The sequence below is a fragment of the Tiliqua scincoides genome, chromosome 6, assembly GCF_035046505.1.
Source record: "Tiliqua scincoides isolate rTilSci1 chromosome 6, rTilSci1.hap2, whole genome shotgun sequence".
Classification (NCBI taxonomy): Eukaryota; Metazoa; Chordata; class Lepidosauria; order Squamata; family Scincidae; genus Tiliqua; species Tiliqua scincoides.
The window spans coordinates 383,406-405,145 of record NC_089826.1 but is presented as its reverse complement, the minus strand read 5'-3'; the positions used below and the strand labels follow the sequence as shown (position 1 = coordinate 405,145).

Below are 21,740 nucleotides of genomic sequence, written 5' to 3'. Positions count from 1 at the left end.
GGGCTGATGGGACTCGTAGTCCCGTCGCCTGGGCCGCCCCCGCTGGCGGCCGCTGCAGCGGCGGTAGGGCTCGTCGAGGCGCAGGACGCGACGTGCTGCCCTCAGGACCCCATAGGCGGGACCTCTGAGAAGAATTTTATCGGGGTACAAAGTTTATCTGGACCCCTTCCCAAAGTCTTTGGAGCCCAGTCTACCTGCCCCCGGTGCTGGCAGCTGGGTGCAGCAATACAGACACACTCCCAAGTCTCTCTAAAGTACTCTCCCAAACACAGAAGCTCATTGCAGGAGATGGTACCACTGCATTTGGGCTCGCACTGGAACGGCCTTCTGCAGCCCTGCAGCCTTCGCTGAGCTCCTCGACCCTCTTTCATGGTTTGCGGATCCACAAGCCAAAGAGCTCCTGTAGCGGGCGGTTTCCTCCCACGTGTGACACTGTTGAGGAACGGACACATCCCTGGCCTGGTGTGTAGCACTCGTGGCAGTAGTCGCTGCCATGTGCCCACAATAATGCCCGCAGCATCCCATGTTGGCAGTGAGTCTGGGTGAAATTGGAAAATGTCAGATCCCAGGAAATTTCTGGGCCCCTCCTTGTCTCCTGGGCCCCCCTTTAGACCCTGCACCTGGGTACAAATCACCCCCTTTACCCCCCTCTCCTAGGCCCTGCCCGCAGGGCCGCGATGGAGCGCAGCACGTCCCGCTGGAGGCGGTGAGGAGGGGGCGGCGGCATCACCGGGCAGCCCTCCCGCCTAGGCGCGGGCCTCCCGTCACGCAGCCCCTGCCCCGCGCAAGGAACCAGGCGCTGCTCGCTGCCCAGCCAGAGAAGCGCCACATGGTGCACCAGGAGGCTGCCGCCACCCCCAGGAATGAGCAACACGCGACGGCCGAGCCCCCTAAGGAGCGGCAGGCAGCGGAGGACAACCCCGAGAGCCGCCAGGGCTCAGGCGCCCTCCCGCCGCTCACAGGAGCCCTTCAAGAAGCGCCCGTGGCCAGGCCCAGAAGAACAGCGCGGGATAAGCCCTCTCCGCAGCAGGACAGCCGTTGCGCCGCGCCCAGCACACCGGCAGCGCTTCCAAGGAAACATTCGCGGACATCAGAGGCCGGCGGGGGTGATGTCGGCAGGCACGACGCCCGAGCGTCTTCAGTGGAGGTGTTTGTTTCTGGCGAGGGAGACAGAGGGCTGCTTCTAAGTAAGATACACGGCTTTTCAAACAGCGCTAGTCACTGCGTGACGTCAAAACGCCAATAAACCCCCCCCCCCATCAACAGCCAGAGAAGCGCCAGAAGGGGAGCTGAGCAGGGCCGGGCCATGCGGCGCCAGTTCTGGGGGAACGCACCTCCTCCAGCCAGTAACAACGAGCGGCACAGCAGCAGTCATCACTACCAACCAAGTGGAGAGGCCCCCAGGGCACCACACAGATGCCCCAGCGCCCTCACTCCCCACAGCGGTGTCTGCAGGCGCCAAGACCTGCTCGAACACGGGCAGAAGGATGGGCATTTGCCCGGAGGAGGGCACCGGGGGGCGCAAACACACAAGCTCCTGCGTGGCAAGGGTGTGAGTCCCCTGGAGGGAGCCTCCCGGGAGGGGCTGGGACGAGCCACAGGGACGGCCACGGCAGCTCCCAGGCAAAGCAGGGCGCTGGCGGCTCAGTGTTCGAAGACGCAGTGCCGCGGCCCGCCACCCAGTCGCAGCAGAGACGGGCAAGGAGCCCCGGCACCCCCTGGGAGGCTGCAGCCCAGGCCCTGCACGGGGGGGGGGCATCCGCACCCACAGGAGGCCCGGCTTCGCCGCTCCCGGACCGGCCTCGGGTAGCCGCCCTCTGAACAGCCAGGCCTGCGCTGCCGGCTCGGAAGCGGGCCCCAGGGCCAGCGGGCGCCCCGGGCAGTGTGCAGGACCGGCTGTCGGGCCCGATGCCGCCCAGCTTCCCGGCAACGCTGCAGCGCGGCGCGGCCCGGGGAGGCGCTCCCTTCCCTCGACGCCTCCGGGCTGCAGCGGCGCCGGCAAGCAGGGACGTGCGGCGAGGCAGAGGCGCTCCCAGCCCCGCACCGCGCTCTGGAAAGAGCCGGGCCCGGAGACTGCGGCAGAGCGACAGCGGTCGCAGAGCCTGGCCTGTCTGCGGTCACCAAGCCATAAGAGTTAGTAGACAAAAGAAAATATTGCTTTACTCGGCGCGTGGTTGGTCTGTGGAACTCCTTGCCACAGGATGTGGTGATGACAGCTCGGTCGCAGAGCCTGCGCTTCCTAGAGAGGCACGCGCCGTCACGTGCCCCCGCCCTCGCTGCGATCGGCCCGCCTAGGGCTCTGCCTGCAGCGCCGCACCGCGGTTGCCATGGCGACGGGCGTCCTCTCGCCTCGGAGGGTCCCGCCCCCTCCCCGAGGCGCGATTGGCGGAGACGGGAGGTCGCGCTGGCCGCGCATGCGCACGCGCGAAGTGGTGGCGGTTTGGTGCCGCTCCGCCTGCCGCTCCTATGTCGCGCGCCCTGCTGCCGCTCCTGGGCTCCCCGGCGGGGCCCGGCGGAGCGGAGCGCGCGGGGGCGGCCGAGGCAGGTGAGGGGGGCCGGGCCGGGGCGGAGGCGGGCCCGACGGAGGCGCGGCGCAGCCCTCACTTCCCGCTCTCCCCGCAGGCTCCGGCTCGCTGGCGAAGTCCCTGCAGCGCGCGGAGGCGCTCTGGCGCCACTGCGTCCCCCCGGGCCTGAAGCGCCTGCTGCCGCCCGGCCGCGCCGAGAGCACCGCCGAGGACAGCAGCGAGGAGGACGACGCCTGGCCGTCGCCGGCCCGCGTGGAGCGCGGCCTGCAGGGCTTGAGCCGCTGCCTGTGCGTGCAGGAGGACCCGCGCACTGAGACTTTCCAGGGCCACCTGCGCCCGGAGGCCGCCCAGGGCCCCTTCTCCTTCCACGCGGCCCGGGCCCGCGTCGCCCAGCGCTGCGCCACGCTGCACGCCCTGCTCCAGCACCGCCACCGCCTGCAGCTTGCCCGGCACTACAGCCGGCGCCTCCGGGCCGCCTGCGCCTTCGTGCGCCGCCTGGGTGCCGTGGAGCGTCGCCCGCCGCCCGGCTGCCCGGGCCGCCTGCTGCGGGAGCTGTGCGAGGAGCTGCGCACCCACGCCGCCCACTGGGACGGCCTGCGGAGGCGCATGAGCGGCGACCCCTGGCTGCGGCCCCTGTTGCTGCAGCGGCACGAGGTGGTGCAGCACATGCGGCGGGCGCTCTCCCTGCTGGCCCTGCACGCTGTCCGCCTGCTGGAGCGCTGCGCCGAGGCCCTGCTGCGTGGACTGGCCCACGCCTGTCCACCCCCGCCCCTGGCCTCCTTCTCTGACTTCTTCCAGGGCCTGGAGGTCTACAACCAGGTGCTGAGCGACCGGGCGCTGCAGCAGGCCTTTGTGGAGCTGCAGGTGACCTCAGGGGGCGGCTGTGTGCAGAGGGGGGCCGGGAGCTGGCACAACTTCCCCGTGGAGAGGGTGCTGGGCGTCTTGGCCTCAGAGAGAGGCAGGCTGGCGGCCCAGAAGCTGTACCCTTGTTTTCTCTGGCAGCATTCAGGGGCTGTGGGTGTGAAGCCAGTGCCATGGGAGGGCAGCGCTGAGTCCTGGCTCTTGGATGGGCACTCCCAGTCAGGCAAGGGTTCACCCAGCCTCTCCACAGAACTGCAGGCCTTGTGCCAGGAGGAGGAAGAGCTCATGCTTCTGTTGCTGGGGGAGCTGGTGGCCTCCAGCGACAGCCTGTGGCACCATGTCCTCAACCGGCCCAAGCAGGAGAAGCCCCTGGAGTGCCGAAACCCCTCTGATGTGCTTGGGGAGTCTGACTCTGCTTCCTTGCCCAGCTGGAAGTCTGTGCGCTGGCTGGATGCCTCCTTCACTGAGGCTGCAGCTGTACTGTATGCCCAGTACCGCCCACTCCTCTGGAGAGCCACTGCCTTGTCTCTGGCCCAGCAACTGGAGTTCCATTTGCCCCTGACTCAGTTCCAAGAAGGGGCGGCTGCCGCTCTGGGCCAGCAGCTGAGCCACACCTTGGCAGAGGGTAAGTGCAGGTGGGAGTAGGGAGGGGATCTGGGCACCTTCTTTTTCTTTGAGACACATTTAGGAGTTCCTTCATGTAGATACAGGGCACGATCCTATCCAAATTTTCAGCACTAATGCAGCTGCAGTGCAGACTTAATGTAATGAAACAAATATTTCCGTACTCTTGCAAGGCCTCTGTGACTGCTGCGCCACCACAAGATGCAGTGCACATCCCTTTGGCACAGCTGCACCGGCACTGGAAAATTGGATAGGATTGGGCCCTTAGACACATAACTGGTGCAGGATTTGGAGAATCTTTGGCTTTTGTTTCTAAAGAACCCTGTCAAGAGAACAAGGTCCTTGCTGGTGGCCAGTTGGAGCCCCTGCTGCAGGCTGGCTTGATTCAGGTCATTCTTCTTCACTACCACCATTCCTTTCCAACAGGAAGAACAACCTCCGTTTAGATGCCAGGCAAAGAGCCTTGGGAGAATTGGACCTTTGCCCCACTTGTTTGGAGCAGAAGTGTTGTGCCTTTTGGGGCTCCCTTTGCTTTGTGGCCTCTGCCTTTTGGTTTCTTGGCCCAAAGGTCAGGGTGGGTGGCAGCTTAGGCATTCCAGACTGGCCAGTGTGGCCCAACCAAGCTCCTCCTTCTCAGCTGCACTTTCCTGTCACAGAGTGCTGGGAGTTTAGACCAAGGTAGTGTGTGATGGCCAGTCAGCTATTATGGAACCTTAGTAGATGGGGGAACGTATGAGTCCCCCACTTCTCTTACCATCTCTCAGGGAGGATTTGGGGGACAAAGTGGGACATAGACACAGATGTGCTGGACAGAGCCCCACCAAGGCTACATTCCCATTTGTTTTGAGGAGCAGGACAACATCCTGCTAGATAGATAGATAGATAGATAGATAGATAGATAGATAGATAGATAGATAGATAGCGAGCGAGCGAGCGAGCGAGCGAGCGAGCGAGCGAGCGAGCGAGCAAGCAAGCAAGCAAGCAAGCAAGCAAGCAAGCAAGCAGCCCCCAGGAGTGGCAGGCCACAGGGATCTTCATTCCCCTCCACCGTGAGGTGGCCATGGTGAGGGCCATCTGGGAGATGCCAGTGCAATCCTGGGGCACTTGTGTTTGGGCCTGTTTGTATGCCTGTTTGTGGTGATCCCAGACATTCAGTGCCTGCCTGCCTGGTCCTTGTTTTCTACCTGGATGGGAGTGAATAGCTGGCCCAAGCTGGGCCTCCTATTCATGTCTATGTCTTCTTGCAGCCTGTGTACCTCCAGAGAGCTCAGAGGAACTGCGGAGCTTGTCGTTGCGCCTACTGATGCGAGAGGTTCTCCAGCACTGGGACCAAGGTAGTGCGTGACGGCTGGTTAGCTGTTATGGAGCCTTAGTCATCGGAAGGGGGATGGTGGGTGCTGTTTCAGGGATTGATTGGGGAAGTCAGGCAGCAGAGAAAGGAGTGAGGTGGCCAAGAGATAGTAGTCAAGCCTAGTCTCCGCTGCATGCTTATTGGCTGGCGGGGGGGGCATGTTGCCATTCCACCCTGCCAGGACCTGCTGTCTAGCAATGTTCTTGATCCCCTTTTGGTACAGGTTTTTGTCATGCACTGGGCTTGGGTCTAACGGACAAATGCATGGTCAAGTCAGCCCTGGGCAGAGGTGCTGCCTGTAGCCCAACAGCTCAGCGCCTGCAGAGCCTCTGCCTGCCGCTGGCTTTCAGCCTGAGGTGCCTGGATGCTCAGCATGCTGGGAGCACTGGTGAGTGAGAGGTGGGACTTGCCTGCCGAGGAGGGACATGGCCTTCTGCAGGCGTCAGGGTCCTTGGCCTGCTTTGCCATGCTCAATCCTGGTTCTCCTCTCCAGCCACTTGGCATTGGGTCCCCTGACGACATGGATGCATGCATGCACAGGTGTCTTTCTTGCAGCAGGTGGTCTCCTTGTCCCCGCAGGCCTCCGCCTACAGCTGCTGTCGCTACTGGTGGCCACCAGCCACGCTTCTTGTTACTGGGTCATGAGTAAAGCATACCAGCACTTGGCTTCCTGGTCGCTCAGCCAGTTCCTGCTGGTGACACAGGGAGATTTGCAGGCAAGTAGCTGACAAGTGGCTTTCTGGTCCAGCCCCTCTCAGAGTCCCTTGTCTCCAGTGCAGATCCAAGGAAAAGGCCATTGCCACGTGATTGTCAGCCTGGCTGAGGGAGGGGGGCAAGATTCCTGTTTGCGCAGTCTGATGTGCGAACACAAGTCACCTGCTAAGGGGTGGGCACAGAGAACAGTTGCTTTGGGGGCTGCCTCCACAAGGCCATTCTGGGTATCCAGAGGAAGTGAGGTGACAGGTCTGAACATCTTGCTTTGGTGTTCAAAGCGCCAACCTCACCCTTAAGGCCCTGAGCTCCTTCTTGCAGTTGCTGAAAGCAGAGACAGACAAGATGCTGAAGCTGGGGAGCACTGCCCTTCCTAAAGGCAGGAGGCAGAGTTCCCTTGCCTCCCAGCAGGAGCAGGAGCTGAGCCTGCAGATCCACTCCACGGCAACAAGGATCCAGGTAAGCACTGCTGTGCAAGGCCACATCTTTCCCTGGGAGACCAGGGAAGGCATGCCTTACCTGACCCCAGAAGAAAAAGCTGCTGTCGAGCGCAGATGCCTTGCCACATTCTTCCTAGGCCTCCTGCTGCTCTCTGCAGTCTGTCCAGATGGGCTGTGCTTTCACCAGAGCCCTCTCTTGTGGCTTTCTGTCTCCCACCCTAGAACTGAGGCTCATGCTTTGAGTCTCAGGCCAGGCCTGTCAAATCTGATCCTGTTTCTTTCACAGAGCCTGCCTCTTCAGCTGGACTTGCCCTTTGGTTGGGCTGGGGGATGTGGGGCAGTTCCTCTTGGAAGGTTTTACCAAGTGGGAGGTGGGCAGGCAGGCATGTCTGGTTCCGGCAGGTATTGCTCACTGGAAGGATACCCTGGTAGTTGCCTGTTCTTTTTCGTGGTGTGTTCGTGGGAGGACATGCTGGTGTTGCTTGGGAGGTGCATGAGCTCTGTGCTCCAGAACACAGACAGGCATGCAGAGGAGGGCCTGGTGAAGGCTCCTTTCTGGCCTGAGGCCGTGGAGAGCCGCTGCCACTCAGTGTCCACAAGACTGACTGAGGGACTGGGAGGTCTGATTTGGGAAAAGGATACCCCCCCCCCGAGAGATCCCACAGCCAGCCTCGCACAGGGTGCCCAAGGCAGTCAGGTGCAGACATGCCTCCTCCTCTGCTCCCCAGCTCTTTGCCAGGGACGTGCTGCAACTGTTCTCTTCAGACTGCAAGCGCATGTCAGCGGAGATCTTTGGTCAGACCATGCCGCTGGGCAAGCATTGGCGCCTTGCCCTCCGAACAGGTATGCTTGTGGGGTGGGTGGAAGTGGCAGCTGCAGCTTGAAGGCAGCATCCCGTGAGGAGGGCAGGTCAGCTGCACAGCCTTCAGCTGGCTCCAGCATGGAGGCAGCCAGTGCTGTCCGAGCCTGCCTTTGCCCTTGCAGAGCTTCCCTCCTCGCCCAGTGAGTATGCCTCTGCCGCTGCCCAGACGGTTCTGGGCCAGGTCCTGCAGGGCATCCAGCTGCTCCCCAGAGATGCCCAGGTACCAGCTCTGGGCCAGGTCACAACAGCCTTCTTGGAAGCCTGGATGGAACACATCCTTGCCCAGAAAATCAAATTCAGGTGAGGAACTAACTGACCCAGCTACTGGGCAGGGGGACAGGGTGCTGCTCTGTCTGATGGGAAGTTTCCTCCTGTCCCTCTTCAGCCTCCAGGGGGCACTCCAACTGAAGCAGGATTTCAACTTGGTGCGGGAGCTGCTCCACTCAGAGGACTATGGGCTTTCCCCAGAGATCAGGCAGCTGGTGCTCTCCCTCCGGATTTTCCAGCAGGTGGACAACGCCATTGCCTGCCTGCTGCAGCAACCCAGCAGGGCCTCCCTGCCCTTGCACACCTGGGACGCCTTCCACAAGTGCTGTGAGTGTCGCGGTCTCTCTTCTGCAACCGCACTACCCGGCAAGTGGAGCTGGGGCGAGAAAGAGATGCTCAGCTTATGTGGGAAGGTTCCAGAGGGACGAGTGGCTGTTAGTCATAAAAATTCAAGAGGACTTCTCAATGCTGAGAGGCAGCACGCCTCCTTGTGAAGCCCTGATGCGAGAAGTGAATGGAAACGTGGTGGCCGTAGTGCAAGCTGGCAGGTTCCTGCTTTAGCTCGTCTCCACCATGCAGTGGTGTAGTGGGGGGGCGCATGGGTGCAAATGCTCCTAGGTAGCATGGCTGGCAGGTGGCATTCCCTAGCTGTGCCACCCCAAGGGCCTCCTGCACCCACTGCCTCTCTGTCTGCGTGCCCTCCCCAACCTTCAGAAGACTTTCTAGGGCCTCTGGACAGTCTTAAAACGTCACTTCCTGTTTTTGGAAGAAACGGAACTGAAGTTTTAAGGCATGAGAAGGCCTTCTAAGGGCCTGAGGGGACGGCACTTCAATGCTTACCCCAGGCGCTCAGCAGCCAGGACTGCCACTGCCCCCACGCACCTGCTGAGTGCTTCTTGCTCCTGCCAGGCACTTGGGGCATGTCAGGCTGGCCTCCTTCCAGCGCTGCTGGTGAGGACCCCTTAACGCCTAAGGTGATGCATGCTGGCGCTGGAACACTCCTGTGCATAATGTAGTTTCCATGCTATGACAAAATGGAGGAGGTTGCTATGTTGATGCTGTGCTTCTCTGAGCTGCCCAAGGGGGTGCCTGCTTGGCTACTGTAGGAACTGATGCATGGCTAGATGATCTCCCCTTTGAAATGGAGCCTGGCTTCTAGATTGGTCACAGTGGCACTGACCCACTGCGGTCCCCAACAGCCCTGTTGCAGAGCTGCTGAGCCTGGCCCAGGTGAGCACTTTCCTCCCCCCTGCACGGAACATGTAGGCTTTGAGGTGACCCTCCTCCTCCTCCACAGGCTCCTACAATGGCATCCGCACACAGGAGGGTGGCCCAGGGAGCCTGAACAGCCTGGAAAGCTTGGAAGGGCTGCCTGTCCAAGTGGAAGCTTCACTGCCCAGTCAAGTGGGTGATCTGCTGAGCCGCGTGCAAGGAGGGGGCTGCAGCCCGGAGACTTACCTCAGCTCCACACAGCAAGAGTGGCTGGCACTGCGCCTGCATGGCGGGCGCCGCTGGAAAGTGCCTGGCCTACCCTGCATGAGCCGAACCTCAGAGCCCTGAGTGGTGCCTCTGCTGGCCAGGACTGCAGTGGGAGCACCAAGCCCAGCCTTTAGGGGGAGGACTCAAGGGTGCCACATCTCCCAGAGGCACGGGGCAGGCATCTTCCCCCCATTCGGATGACTGCTTGCACATGCATGTCTGGGCTTGCCACGCCAAGAAGGATCCTCTCCTTGGGTGGAGGAGAGGTAATGCACCTATCAGGGCTGGACTGGGCACCAGGCCGCCACTCCGCCTGCTGCTTCTACTCTGGCATTCCAGGATGGAACGGGGGGGGGCACATTGCTCCATTGTCTGAGCTGATCTCACTGTTCAAGGGTCAGCAAAGCCTTCGGAAGCAAGAACAGCACTAGTCAACAGCTCTGCTGGGCAAGGAGGAGCTGACACTGCACCCTACCAGATGAGGCCAAGGTTTGTTTGCTGTGCAGGCAGTGTCAAGGACCATGGCAGTGCTGGTGCTGGGCAGGAGGGCAGTGCTTGGCTTCATGCTGTAAGTCCCCTTCTGCAGTTGTGCGTGACAAATAAAATCTGGGCTATGCCACTGCCAGCTCTGGACGTTGACTTCAGAATCTCAACAAGTGTCCTCTCGGCTTTTTACTGTAATGTCATAACCTGGGCTCTGCAGGTGCGGGTGCTCTTGATTCTTTCTTGGGCAAGCAGAGAGGGTGGAACCGGGTGAGTTGGCTGCAGACTCTATATAGGTCTGAAGCTAGTTGGCATAAATGCTTAGGGCAGTTTATGATGTGGCTTCTGTGCTGGAACTGCACTGGACCTACTCCTGCCTAGCTCAGAAACCTGGCTGCAGCCATTTCTCCTTACTGCTGTACCTGGAGCTGTGAGCAGCTCTTGACACTCGAAGAAGTGGCCATCTCCGCTCAGATGTTGGAGTAGTTCACTTCTGTCTTCTGTGCTCTTGCTGGGCCTGTGGTGAAGCCACTAGCCATGAGGAGAAGCAGTGAGTAATGTGAGGAAGTGTGGGGGGGGGGGCTCTGTTACCTGCAGGTCATTTTTTAAGGACAGGAGATTTAAAAGGGGTGAGGTGCTGAGAAGGAAGAAAAGGCTGTCAGCAGAGGACCTGGCCATAGAATCATAGAGTTGGAAGCAGCCTAATAGGTCAGCTAGTCCACTCCCTGCTTAGGCAGGAATTCCTCTTAGAGCATCCAACAGGTGCTTGTCAAGCATCTGCTTGAATATCTCTAGTGAGGGAGAGTCCACCACCTCTCTAGGCAATATATTCCGCTGAAATGGAATTGGTCTGAAATGAACAGTAGAGCATTCAGACCAAGGCAGGAGGTCAGGAGGCAGCAAGCCTTGGTTCCTAAGCGGCAAACAGTGTGGTTGGATGGTTTTGACGCTGTTAGTTTCACTTCATTTTAGCACCAGTAAAACTGGTGAAGCCCCTTCAGGGCAGAAGCAGGGCCAGTTCCCTTGCAGTAATGTGTCCTCAGAGAGGCGCCAGGCAGGAGGGTTGCGCAGAGAACCATCGCCAGGGTTGGGTACAGGCAACTTGCAGGGTTGATTTGGCACAGCCTTTGTACTTGGAAAGGGTGCATCTGTACCAGGTGCTTGCAGGCAGGTGCTAAAAGGATGGTTCTGGAGGGTATTTTAAGGACAGGCTTCTGTCCTTTCAAAACAGTTTGTTAGCCAAGGACAGTGCTGGGGTCTGGGCTGCTTGCCAGGGTGTGGGGCAGGGCCCCAGGTGTCTGCTCCAGGCCTCGTGCAGGACTCATGGCAGCCCAAAAGCGCATCCTTCAGCAAATCTAAAGCTGCCATATTTAAGTCTTTGTATGGCTCGCGCAAAGTTAAAATTCACAGTCACCGTGTCATTCTAGGATTCAGATGTGCACTTTGGCTGCTGTGAGCCCCATGTCAGAGAATGGAGGGGCTCCTGTAGCTGGAGGAGTGGGGCAATGGAGCCAGGCTGCTAGGTAGCAAGGTCAAAGCCAGGACCGCAAAGGTGGCTGTTCCACGCACGGGCGGTTAGGCAGAGCGCAAGGGTCTCTGCATGGCTGGAGCTGGCACAGTAGCATTTAAACTGACCCTTGTGGGGAAAGAAAAGGAGCAGGGCCGCATCTGGGTCAGGACGCCTCAGTCTGTGCGGGGCGGCGGCAGCAGCAGCCTGTCCGGCAGGAGGGCCTGGGGGTCGGTGCTCTGATGCAGGGGGCGGAGCGCCGGCAGCAGTGCGCGCAGCGGGAACGGGGAATCGGGGCGGCGGTGGACGGCTGGGGGAGAGCCCGCAGCGGGAAGGGCGATCAGGGCCGGGCCTCCGCGTGGGTCGCTGGCAGCCTGCGCACGCGGGGCCTCCTTCCGGGCGGGCCTTGCTGCTGCCGCGCCTTCCCCGCCCCGGCCGAGGCACCAGCGACGACGCGGCTGCAGGCCCGGCGTCACGGGCACGGGCTGTTCCGGCGCGCCCCTCCCGTTCCGGGCGAGGCCGTGCCCGCAGAAGGGCGGCGTGGCCACGTGCGCGGAAGCCAAGCCGGACCGGGCGGGCGGAGATGTGGATGCAGCGGCTGCTGGTGGCCGAGCGGGGGGACGACGAGGACGAGGACGAGGCCTGTCCCGACGGGGAGCCCCGCTGGGCCTGTCCGGACCGGGACGACGAGGACGAGGACGGGCTGGATGCCGGCGGCGGCCCGGCCACCTTCTGCGGCTTCCGGCGGGCCTTCCTCTGCCCGGCGCCAGCCAGCAGCGCCCCCGGCTGCCCGCTGCGGGGCTTCGCGCTCCCCCGGGAACAGCCGCCGCCGCGTCCCACCGCCGAGGTCAGTGCGGGCCGTGGGGGCGCCTGCCGGGCCTGGCCGAGCCATCCCATCCCACCCCATCCCATCTTCTCTGCCCAGCAGGAGGCGGCGCGGAACGCGGAGGAGCTGCTGGCCGAGGAGGAGCGCCTGAGGCGGCGGGCGGAGAAGAAGCGCCTCAAGAAGCGGGTGAGGCCGCGGGCGGGCGTGGGGCCGGGGGGGCGGGCGGGCTGGCGGGCCGGGACGCAGCGCTTTCTCTCCCCCCAGAGGCGGAAGGACCGGAGGAGGCAGGAGCGGCGCCAGCAACAGCAGCAGCCGGCCGAGAGCGGGGCGGAAGCGGTGAGCGGCCGGGCGGGGGCGCCGTCGGGGCTGGCCGGTCCTCCTCTGCTCTCAGGCGGCAGCTCTGTCCCCCGAGGCGCAGGGCCCCGCGCTGGAGGGAGCAGCCTGGGGGGGGGGCGTTTCCCGTCACCTTTTACTGTCTCTGCAGAGCATCCCTGGCAAAGAGCCCTTGATAGGCACTGCTGGTCGTGGGGAGCCCGGCCTGCCTGACTGGGAGGGCAGCTCCGCCCAGGATCCCAGCGAGAGCCCAGCCTCTTCAGGCAGGAGCACCGAGGAGGAGACGGAAGTGAGCATGCGTGCTGGCGGGGGGGGGGGCAGTAGCCACACTCGCCCCTGGGCAGAGGCTGGTTGACCTGTCCCTGGGGGTCCATGCATGGTGGTGCTGAAGCTGAAGTGCGCAGCCCTCCCTTCCTGCCTGCAGTGCCTGCCCTGCAAACCAGGAGTTGCTGTGGGCTCCAGAGGAAATGGGCTCCGTCCTGCTCTCCCTGATTTTGACTTCGAAGAGGGCAGGTTTCACCCTGGAATTCGGGGCCGGCCTAGCAGTGAGGCTGGCTGAATGGCTTGCTTCAGGCTGCAAACAGGGCTGGATGCCCCGTTGTTTGCCCAGGCGCTTCAGTGAACTCTCTGATCCCCTTCCTGCTTGCTGAGAACTTAAAAAGGCAGGTGATGGGGAGAGCTTTCTACTCCACTGCCAACTTCTCTTCCCTCCAATTAGTTATTTACTCATTCACTCCATAGCATAGGCTTGCTTACTGGTGCAGTAAACTTCATGTTTTGGTCTGGCTGATAGCAGAACTTGAAAAAAGAATCTCTCTTTTTTTGGGGTTGGAAACAATTTCTTTCTGAGAGCAAGATAAGGAGAAGGTAACAAAGAAGCCAGGCTTCTTGAAGATGATAGCTAAAGTCACTTTTCTTTTTTCCACCACTTAATTTCTAGGAGGAACTTGATCTTACCAGCACCTTTGTTTCAAAAGCTCGTCTCAAGGTGGGCCCCAAACCCCTGCTCCCTCCGTCTCTGAGGAAAGGAAAGGCACCCAGTCCTGTAGGGAAGGAGCTGGAACCAAAAGTGGAACAGGAGGTGAGGAGCATTCCCTTTGTTGATGGCTACGGAAGAGGCATGTGCTTCTTGAACTTTCTCCGTCTTTTACCGGTAGATGCCAGAAGCATGTAGTTAGGCCTGCCGTTGGCCTGCTTAACCTACTGCTGGTTGCAGCCTATTCCCTTACGCTGCCCCTTTTTTGCACTCCTGGTGGAACAAGGGTACAGAAGGCTCAGCCGTGTTTGGCTTTGGGCTTTTGCTTTGCGGCTAATTCCTATTTAACGTCATGAGCAGTACTAGTACACGTTGCAGGAGGGGTTCAGGAGCAAGAGGATCGTTCTACCGTGTGTCACATAGTCCTTGTAATGAGAGCACAGAATGAGGTGGTCCTTCCCAGGCATCCTCTGGCTGGTGGGCCTCATGTCCAACCTTGTCTTTCAGGTTCCACGGTCTTGTGGCCTCCAAATGAATCCTGTAGAGCAGAGTCTGGTGCTGGCAGGTGCGAATAGTGCAATGGTTCACCTCCCCTCCCCCACGTATTCCTTTCTCTTCTCCTTTCATGGGATCATGCTAGTGTAAGGCAGGAGGAATTATGAGTCCTGTCCTGTTTTGGGGAGAGGAGGGGTTCAGTGTTCCCTGACAGTTTCTTAGAGAAGTTTAGCTACACTATTGTGCCTTAAGAGGGTAAAACATTGAGTTCATCTTTTGGTTTTGTATCCTTGCAATATGTTGCCCAACCTTACATGTCCTAAAGATTGCGGGAATGAGACTGCAAAGAGAGAGTGCTATCGTGAGGCCGTGCTGCTGTTCACAGAGGCGGTCAAACTGAATCCCCGGGAATACAGGTAAGCTCTGGCAGGGAGTGGGAAAGGAAGCTGCCCGGGGCCTGTCCTTCTCCTCTCTCTCCCATCTGTATTGTTGCATCCTTTTGTGGGCAGTTCAGCTGGAAGTATCTCTTGTCACCACACAGGCCATGGAAAACTTCAGGTGCATCGCATTGGTGGACTTGCCCTGTTCTTTCTCTTTTTTCTTCTCTGTCATATAGAGGAGCTACAGTTGTTAGCCTAGATAGGCCCTTGGCAGTATGATGTTATGGGTCTCCTGTTCTCTCTGCCGCTGTCTTTTGCTGCAACCTTTCAGTGCCCCAGGAAGGGCTTCCTCAGGGGTTTCAGGCACAGTAGAAGTGGACCCCACTATGTTATGTAAAGCCTGTACACACCTTATTGGCTGGTTTGGCTCTGCTTTTTTCTTCAAGGAGCTCAGAATGACTTTTCTGTGCTGTAGTGATCTTTTGGGGGCAGAGAGTTTTTGGCAAGAGTTTATAGTGGAGAGTAGGACAAAGCCCAGACTTCCTATAATATACTATTTTACCAGCCCTTACATCACACTGGTGCTCTGTGAGGCTTTGCTGTCTTAGAGCCTTCATAGCAGTTGCTTCAACATTTTTCCATCAGAGGAAGACATTCTTAGTCCCCCGCTCCTCTTTTAGGTAGTATCGTAAAGATTGCTTCAAGTGTTTGCTGGTTATTTAGTTGATGTGGGGTTGTATGCCTCAAAAAGATGTAACTTGATTGCTGAGTAACTGTTGTCAGGTGACCCTGATCTTGTTGATGACTTCTGCGGAGTTGAGATTAAACACTTTTGCTACGGAGGGGCTGGTTCCTGCCAAACAATACCTGGGAGTATTCTGGCAGGAGGCGGAGGAGAAGCAAGGGAGGAGTATTCTTTCAGCCCCAACTCCTTGGAGCACTCTGAAGGTTGTCTTGACCCTGGCATGGGTTGAGCAGGTATAGCAAAGTTCTGTGCACAGGAAGGGCCACCAACGGTCCAGTGGGAGCAAGGGGTCTCTTTGGGGCCTGGAGGCAGATGCGATGTTGGTTTTTTCCACATAGATTTTGCTACGAAGAAGGCTTTTTAGCAAGAACGCTGAGTCTGGTCGTTGTTTCTCTCTCCAGGTTCTTTGGAAATCGCTCATTCTGCTACGAGAAGCTGCAGTGTTATGTGGAGGCCTTGCGTGATGCCCAGCTTGCCCTCAGCCTGCAGCCTGGCTGGCCCAAGGGCCTCTTCCGCCAGGGCAAGGCTCTCATGGGCCTGAAGGTACTGCACGCGGGACCAGGCCTTGGGGATCCTCTCTCTGGCTGTGTGGGAGTATGGCCAAGGAGGGTGTTCTGCATTTGTGGTTGGGGAGGCAGTAACTGAGGGTGCTCCTGAGTCAGATGTGAGGAGGTTCTGGGTTTGGTCCTTGGTGCCTTCTCTAGCTGGGGCTGGGAACAGCCTTCCACTGTAGGTCAGGAAAACTCTATGTGGGGCCAGGTCTAGGGAGGGCATCTAGGCTAGCATTTTGCTTCCCCCAGTGGTCCTGCAAGGCTGATAGGCACAAGGGAAGAGGTTCCTCTTTGCAGTTTAGCATGCAGGGACAGCACACAGTTACTGGGACGTGTGATCTCTGGTTCTCCATACAAGCTAGTGGCTGTTAGCCCATCTCAAGGCAGCAGATGCCGCAGTCTGATCTTGTTCTGTGTGAAGACCTTTTATGGCTGGCCTGGATCTCTTGCCAGCTAGTTTCACAGGGTGACTCCTGGGTTGAGGGAGTGTGTGTGTGTGGGTGTGTGTGTGTGTGTGTGAGAGAGAGAGAGAGAGAGAGAGAGAAACTTGCTTGTTCCATGCAGTGCTGTAGAAGTCTCAGCTGTGGTCTTCCTTAACTTTCTTTTTTTAGTCTGAAAGTCCCACTTGGTGCAGCTTTTCCTTGTCAGGAAGGCTCTCCAGATTTCTGACTCTCTGGCCTGAAGCGAGGCGATGGGCCTATGCCTGCTCTCCTGGGACTGAGCCCCATGGAACCTGAGCAGATGTGCCTAGAATTTTACTGGCGGCCCCGGTGTTGCTGACATAGGTGGGCCCAGAACCTGCACTGTCCAGGGCAGCCTCCTATGTGCCAGAGCGGCGACTGACGCTTCCTTTCTTCTTACTCTTCTAGCGGTATGCTGAGGCTGCCAGGACCTTTAAGGAGCTCCTGCAGCTGGATGGTTCTCGTCACGATGCAGCGATCCAGCTAGAGAGGTGCCGTGCTCAGCTGTTACTGGTGAGTAGGGTGCAGTCCTTGTGCTGGGAAGGGGTGTCCCTACCTAGTGGTCACGTGGTCCAGCTGGCCCAGGGGCCTCCCCTTGCTGGCAGCATGCTGGGGGGGTGGGGGCTGGGGAAGGCCCTGTAGTGAGGCAGGCCATGTGTGCAGGTAGCAGTTTCTAGGGCATTCTTGGGTTCCTGGTGACTTCCCCCACCAGGAAAGGTCACCAGAAGTCGCTCTTTCCTGCCAGGAGAATGGCTTCAGCCAGTATCATTTGAAGTGGAACGTCCCAGCCAGAGAAGGCCAGCTGCCCTTGCCTGGTAAGAGGCAGTTTGACATGCTCAACGAACACCCCTTGGGAAGGATGTATTGTGGCTGTTGGGTGGGTTGTGGGGTGGGGCCCTGCATGTTCATCTGATGCAGGCTGCCAGCCTCTTCTCCCTCCTTCCTGGCAAGGAGCTCAACCCAGAGATCAGCCGTTAACGAGCAGCACCTCCCAGTCAGGAAGGCATCTGGCTCCAGTCACCATCACCAACTCCAAGCGCAGAACCCTGCCTCCTCCAGTGGCACAAGCTCCAATCAGGTACAGTGGCTGGGGAGCATGTGTGGGGGGGTGAGGCATTTGGGGGCTAGGCTTGCACTTGGGGTGAGGCAACAAGAGACAGGAGGCATGAGAACTGTTGCAGATAACCCCCTTGAGTTGTCAAGAGCGAAAGGGTGTGAATGAGTCCAGCCACCTTCCAGCCGCTAGCAGCTTCTGGACCTTGGCACGAATGCTGCCTGCTTCGGCTCACCTGTCCCTTGCTTTTCTTACTTTCTGCTGCAGATGTGACTCATCTGTGAGGCAGAGGAGGAGTGCTGTCCGTGTGCTCCTGTCTCAGACCCTGATGGCAGTAGCTGGGTTCCACGTATGCCAAGGCCCAGCTCCCATTTTGGGGAAGACACACGTTGTTCACACACACGCGGAAAAGGGACTGGTCCACGTGGCTGAACCAGCTCCTTTTTCCCATCCAGGTGGCAGCAGCACTGCCCTTGGAGCGTGTGTGTGCTGGATCCCAGGGCACATGAGCCCCCCCTCCCCTGGTTACCAGCCACCGACTGGCCTCTTCATCATTGTGTCGGTTGCTCTGCAGGGGCAGGAGACCCAACAGGGAGGAGGACCCCAGAAAACAATCCTGATGGTGGCTGATCAATTTTGGTCTTTTAGCGTGGCGGGGGGCTCATGCAATAGGGTGGGTGCCATAGGTGAGTTGTGGGGCTCAGCCGCCTCCGTCTCTTGGCTGACCAGGGCTCTCTGTTGCAGGGAGTGGTTTGCTGTGTGGGTGGGGAACCTCATGCCCCAGATCACCCAAGAGGATCTGCGACGCTATTTCCAGCCGTGAGTAGCCCCCCCCCCATTACTCCTGCTGCTGTGTGGGGAAGGGTGGCAGACCCCGTCCCTTCCTCCTTCTGCCTTGCTTGGCAGGCCTCTGACAGTGAGATAGTGGGGGGGGGGCAGGATGGACAAGAGGGGGGATTCGTCTTCCAAGCAGGCTTGGCAGCGCTGTGGTGCCTACTCTCCTCTGCATGCAGGTTTGGGCCCATTGACTCCATCCGCCGACTTCCACGGAAGTTCTGTGCCTTTGTTAACTACACAAGCAAAGAGGCTGCTGAGGCAGCCTTCACAGCCCTGCAGGTGAGAGTTCCTGTCTTGAGCTGGGGGCCCCCCAGTAAGGCTGAAGTGAGTTATTTTGGGTTTTCGTATTAGAATCGTAGAGTTGTAAGGGACCATAAAGGCTGTCTAGTGCAACGCTTCCTGCAGGAAGCAGGAATATCCTCTCTGGGGTATCTCCCAAAGGTGCCTGTCAAGCCTCTGCCTGGAGACTTCAAGCGATGGAGGAACCAGCACTCCCCTTGGCAATTGGTTCCATTGGCGAACTGCTTTTAAGCATCTCCTCATGATATCCACCTGAAATTGCCCCTCCTGCAGCTCCAGCTCTACAGTCCCGTCCGTATTTTCCTGCTGAGCGAGATGTCACGAGGGGCCTCATCAGATGCTTTGCAGAAATCAAGATAAGGCATTCTCACTGTTCACTAAGCTGCTAACACAAAAAATGAGATTTGTCTGATAAGATTTAGTTTTGACAGATCCCTGTTGGCTTCTAGTGATCACTGCACTGATATCCGGATGCACACAGACTGACTGTTCAGTCATTTGTTCTTCTGATCTCGCCTGGGATTTGAGTTAAGGCTGATGGGTCTGTAATTTCCCGGGTTGTTGTCCTCTCTCTTTCTTGAAGATGGGAACTCTGTCCACCGGCTCCGGTCTGGTGGTGCCTCCATCTCTAGGCTTGGCCAGGGAGCACTGACCGAGGTTCTGAGAATTCTTTCAGTACCCCAGGAGGCAGTTTGTCTGGTTCAAAAGACTTGAACGGCCAGTTGGGTAATTCTTAAGCAGCTCTCTATCAAGCCAGGCCCATTGACCCTGCTCTTGTGGGCCACCACCCCTCAGCCAAGGACACAGCATAAGCGTTTGCACAGTCTCTTACTGGAAGAAGATGGACAGAGGAGGGGCTGAGCAGTTCCGCCTTCTCCTTGTCATCAGGCAGCACTTCACCATCCTCGCTAAAGCAGCCACCCTACTATTTTTTCCTCTCATGGTTCCTTTGATCACATCTAAAAAGCTTTCTTTTGTTGCTGTTTGTGTCCCTGTCCAGCCTCTGCTCCTAGTGAGCTTTAGTGTTCCTGACACTCCTCTTCAAGCCTGGGCTGCTACTTCTGGGTGACCTCTCCTACTTTTCGCATCCTACATATGTCATTTTTGGTCTTGCCCTTGATGCTAACACAGCCATGCTGGCTTTATTTATTTATACAGGTATTTATATACCACCTTTCTTTGGTCCTCAGATTTCTCCTCAGACTTTAATCCAAGGCTGTTTACACAGGCAAGGCTGTTCTAAACCCCCGTAGGGATTTTTACAATTGAATAGTTCTGGTCTTTCATAGAACTCCTCCTTCCAGCTGGATTCCTTCCCGGTCTGGCCTCTCTCTGGCCCTTCGCCTCCCACGCTCCACTTGACGGCAACTCCTCTCTGCCACCGAGGGTCAGCTCATCAGTATCTCAGCGTGTCGTCAGTTCTCGGGTACCTCCGGTTGTTTCGAACTGGCAGCCTCAGATCTTCGGGCATACAAGGCGGCAGCTCTGCCAACTGAGCCAGACCTCCTGCCCTTTGAGAGGTCTCCCCTTTTGCTTTCCCATCGAAATTACATAAGAAGAACCCCGCTGGGTCATGCCCAGGGCCCATCTGGTCCAGCCTCACAGTTGCCCACCAGAGGCCTCTGGGAGCCTGCAAGACCCCTGTCTCTCGTTGTCTGTCCCTGGCACTTGGAGACAGGCTGTCTCTGAAGGCTGCAGGTAGCTGGTCCCTTCTCTGCTTATGTCTGTAGTCACTATTTTGTCAGGAACTCCCTTTATTGTGCCTTAGACTTGCTCAGCAAGTGAGGAGGCCGCACACCCTTGTCTGTATTTTCCGAGGCGTCCTGCTTGGCCCAAGTTCCAGCAGTTGGGAGACGCTAGTGGTAGAGGTGCTTACTCTGCAGTGACACCTGCTGGAGTTGGTGACCTTTCTTGGCTGTGTAGTCACCAGTGCTTCTCAAGGGGGACGACATATTGAGTAGCAGATAGCCTCAGGTTATCAGCAAGTGACACTGCGCCTTTCTAACTTCTAGTACTGCAGTCTGTAGACCTCCATAATGGCTTTAGGCAGCACCTCAAAGCAGGTGTGAGGGAGGAAGTGCTGCTTGGAGCTGACAGAGGGATAGATGAGCCTGGGCCTGCGCTGTCAGGAAGCTGCATGATGGCCTGGGAGGGAGGTGTTCTGGCTGCAGCGTGCAGTGGATGGTGAGCTTGTGGATATCAAGTTGGCCTTTGTGGGAAGTTGGCAGGCTGCCATGCCCTTGGCTGGCGACCCTGATGGAGGGGGGTGGGTCCTTGCCTTGCTGTGACTGGCCCCAGACTGCAAGGGGTCTGCTTTGTGTTCTTGCCCAGGGCGTGGAGGTGGAAGGAAGCAAACTTCTGCTGCAGCTGAAGCACCCAGTGCATGCCACTCCTCTCCCCACCAAGGCATCCAGCGGCCTTTGAAGTGGTAGGTGGGTGTGTTGGGGCACAAGGAGTTGCCGGGGCAGTTGGGTTTGGAAAAGGAGGCAAGAGGCTTAACCCTGGATCTGTGGGGGAGGGGGCACTTTTTCTGATGCAGGGGCAACTCCCAGGGGCAGTCAGCCAGCCAGCCAGCCAACATGATGCCTCCTTTTGTAGAGGCAGGGGAGTGGCTGCAACTCTGGGGAAGGATCCTTGCCAGTCATTCCTTTCCCTCCCTCCAGCGAGCAGTTCACCTGCTTCTTCTCCCGCCTTGGTTGGTGGTTCCTGGCAGAATTGTTGGCGGTACTCAGGCAGCTCTGCAGTTTTGGATACCATCTCCCAGGAGAAGCTGTGGGCTGGAAGCTGCTGCATCTGGGAGACAAGGCTGGTCCCCGCCAGACTTTGGGGACGGAGCTTGCGTGTGTGTCCTGCTGGGGTGGGGCAGTTTGTGGGGGCTACCTGGAGAAGTGGCATGTTCTGCAGGAGCTACGCAGGCAGATTCTGGTGCATGCCAGATTGTGGCCATTGTGGCCTTAACTCCCCACCTATACCAATCTCTCCCCCAGGGGTTTTCCAAGGACTTCTTACTTCTGGGCTGGGTTGGCTGTGTTATGGTCTGGCTCTTCATCATGGCACCTGGAGGTCCACAGTGGGAGTGGATCAGCCAGTGCCCCAGTGGATTGAGAAGGAAAGGGCTGCAGTTTGGGGGACTGGCCCTGTGGTCAGAGGGGAGAGGGTGGGAGAGCTTTCCCCTGCAGGCAGGTGTCTTTCAATCCCACCCCCAAGACGTCATGTACCAGCAATATACTGAAAAGCAGTAAGCAGCCCCTGCCCTCCATCTGCTGCCTCTGTGGAGCTTGTGCACCCTTCTTGTTCTTGCCTAGACAGGCCTTCCTTCCCCGAACTGCGTTGGGAAGCGGAGAAATGGGCTGAGTTGAACCTTGCCTTTGTTGGGGACTCTGTTGAGAACAAGGGCATGTGGTGGCCGCTCTGTGACCACAGCTTGCTCTGGCGCCTCACCCCGCTGAATGGAGTGGCTGAGGGTGGGGCTCAGAAGTCTGTGGGCCCCTCCCTGCTCTTCTGCTCAGGCCCGTCGGATTTGTGCCTGTTTTTACACTGTTCCAATAAACTTGCTGCTGCCTCCATGCCTGCTTGTGGAGAGGCATTTGGGAACTTCCCTTAGTGGCTGCCGAGTGCCAGTCCTTTCCCAAGCTACACCTGGGGAGGGGGAGCTCTGCATGCGAGGCCTGT

General features: G+C 58.6%; 2 protein-coding genes across 5 annotated transcripts; both read left to right on the top strand.

The window, feature by feature from the left end:
- Nucleotides 1-2,466: 2,466 nt before the first annotated feature.
- CCDC142 (coiled-coil domain containing 142) lies at nucleotides 2,467-9,737 on the top strand. Its single transcript, XM_066632201.1, has 10 exons — nucleotides 2,467-2,545; nucleotides 2,623-4,011; nucleotides 5,258-5,344; nucleotides 5,585-5,749; nucleotides 5,917-6,077; nucleotides 6,394-6,531; nucleotides 7,241-7,355; nucleotides 7,497-7,674; nucleotides 7,760-7,968; nucleotides 8,939-9,737. The coding sequence occupies exons 1-10, from the start codon at nucleotides 2,467-2,469 to the stop codon at nucleotides 9,199-9,201; spliced, it is 2,784 nt and encodes a 927-aa protein (XP_066488298.1). The 3' UTR covers nucleotides 9,202-9,737.
- Nucleotides 9,738-11,527: 1,790 nt separating this feature from the next.
- TTC31 (tetratricopeptide repeat domain 31) lies at nucleotides 11,528-21,645 on the top strand. Of its 4 annotated transcripts, none has more exons than XR_010794695.1 (16): nucleotides 11,528-11,957; nucleotides 12,039-12,122; nucleotides 12,201-12,272; nucleotides 12,421-12,558; nucleotides 13,210-13,350; nucleotides 13,753-13,810; nucleotides 14,066-14,156; nucleotides 15,267-15,408; nucleotides 16,286-16,390; nucleotides 16,623-16,692; nucleotides 16,829-16,955; nucleotides 17,676-17,750; nucleotides 17,945-18,047; nucleotides 19,373-19,494; nucleotides 20,400-20,496; nucleotides 20,732-21,645. XR_010794695.1 is itself a non-coding variant. In XM_066632846.1 (15 exons), exons 1-14 carry the CDS (start codon nucleotides 11,694-11,696, stop codon nucleotides 20,490-20,492), a joined length of 1,563 nt encoding a protein of 520 aa, XP_066488943.1. In that variant the 5' UTR covers nucleotides 11,553-11,693; the 3' UTR covers nucleotides 20,493-20,496; nucleotides 20,732-21,645. The 4 variants fall into 4 exon arrangements, 2 of the variants coding, with proteins under 2 accessions (XP_066488943.1, XP_066488944.1); XR_010794694.1 differs by having other exon boundaries at nucleotides 11,553-11,957; nucleotides 20,400-20,500; XM_066632846.1 differs by lacking the exon at nucleotides 19,373-19,494 and having other exon boundaries at nucleotides 11,553-11,957.
- Nucleotides 21,646-21,740: the final 95 nt, after the last annotated feature.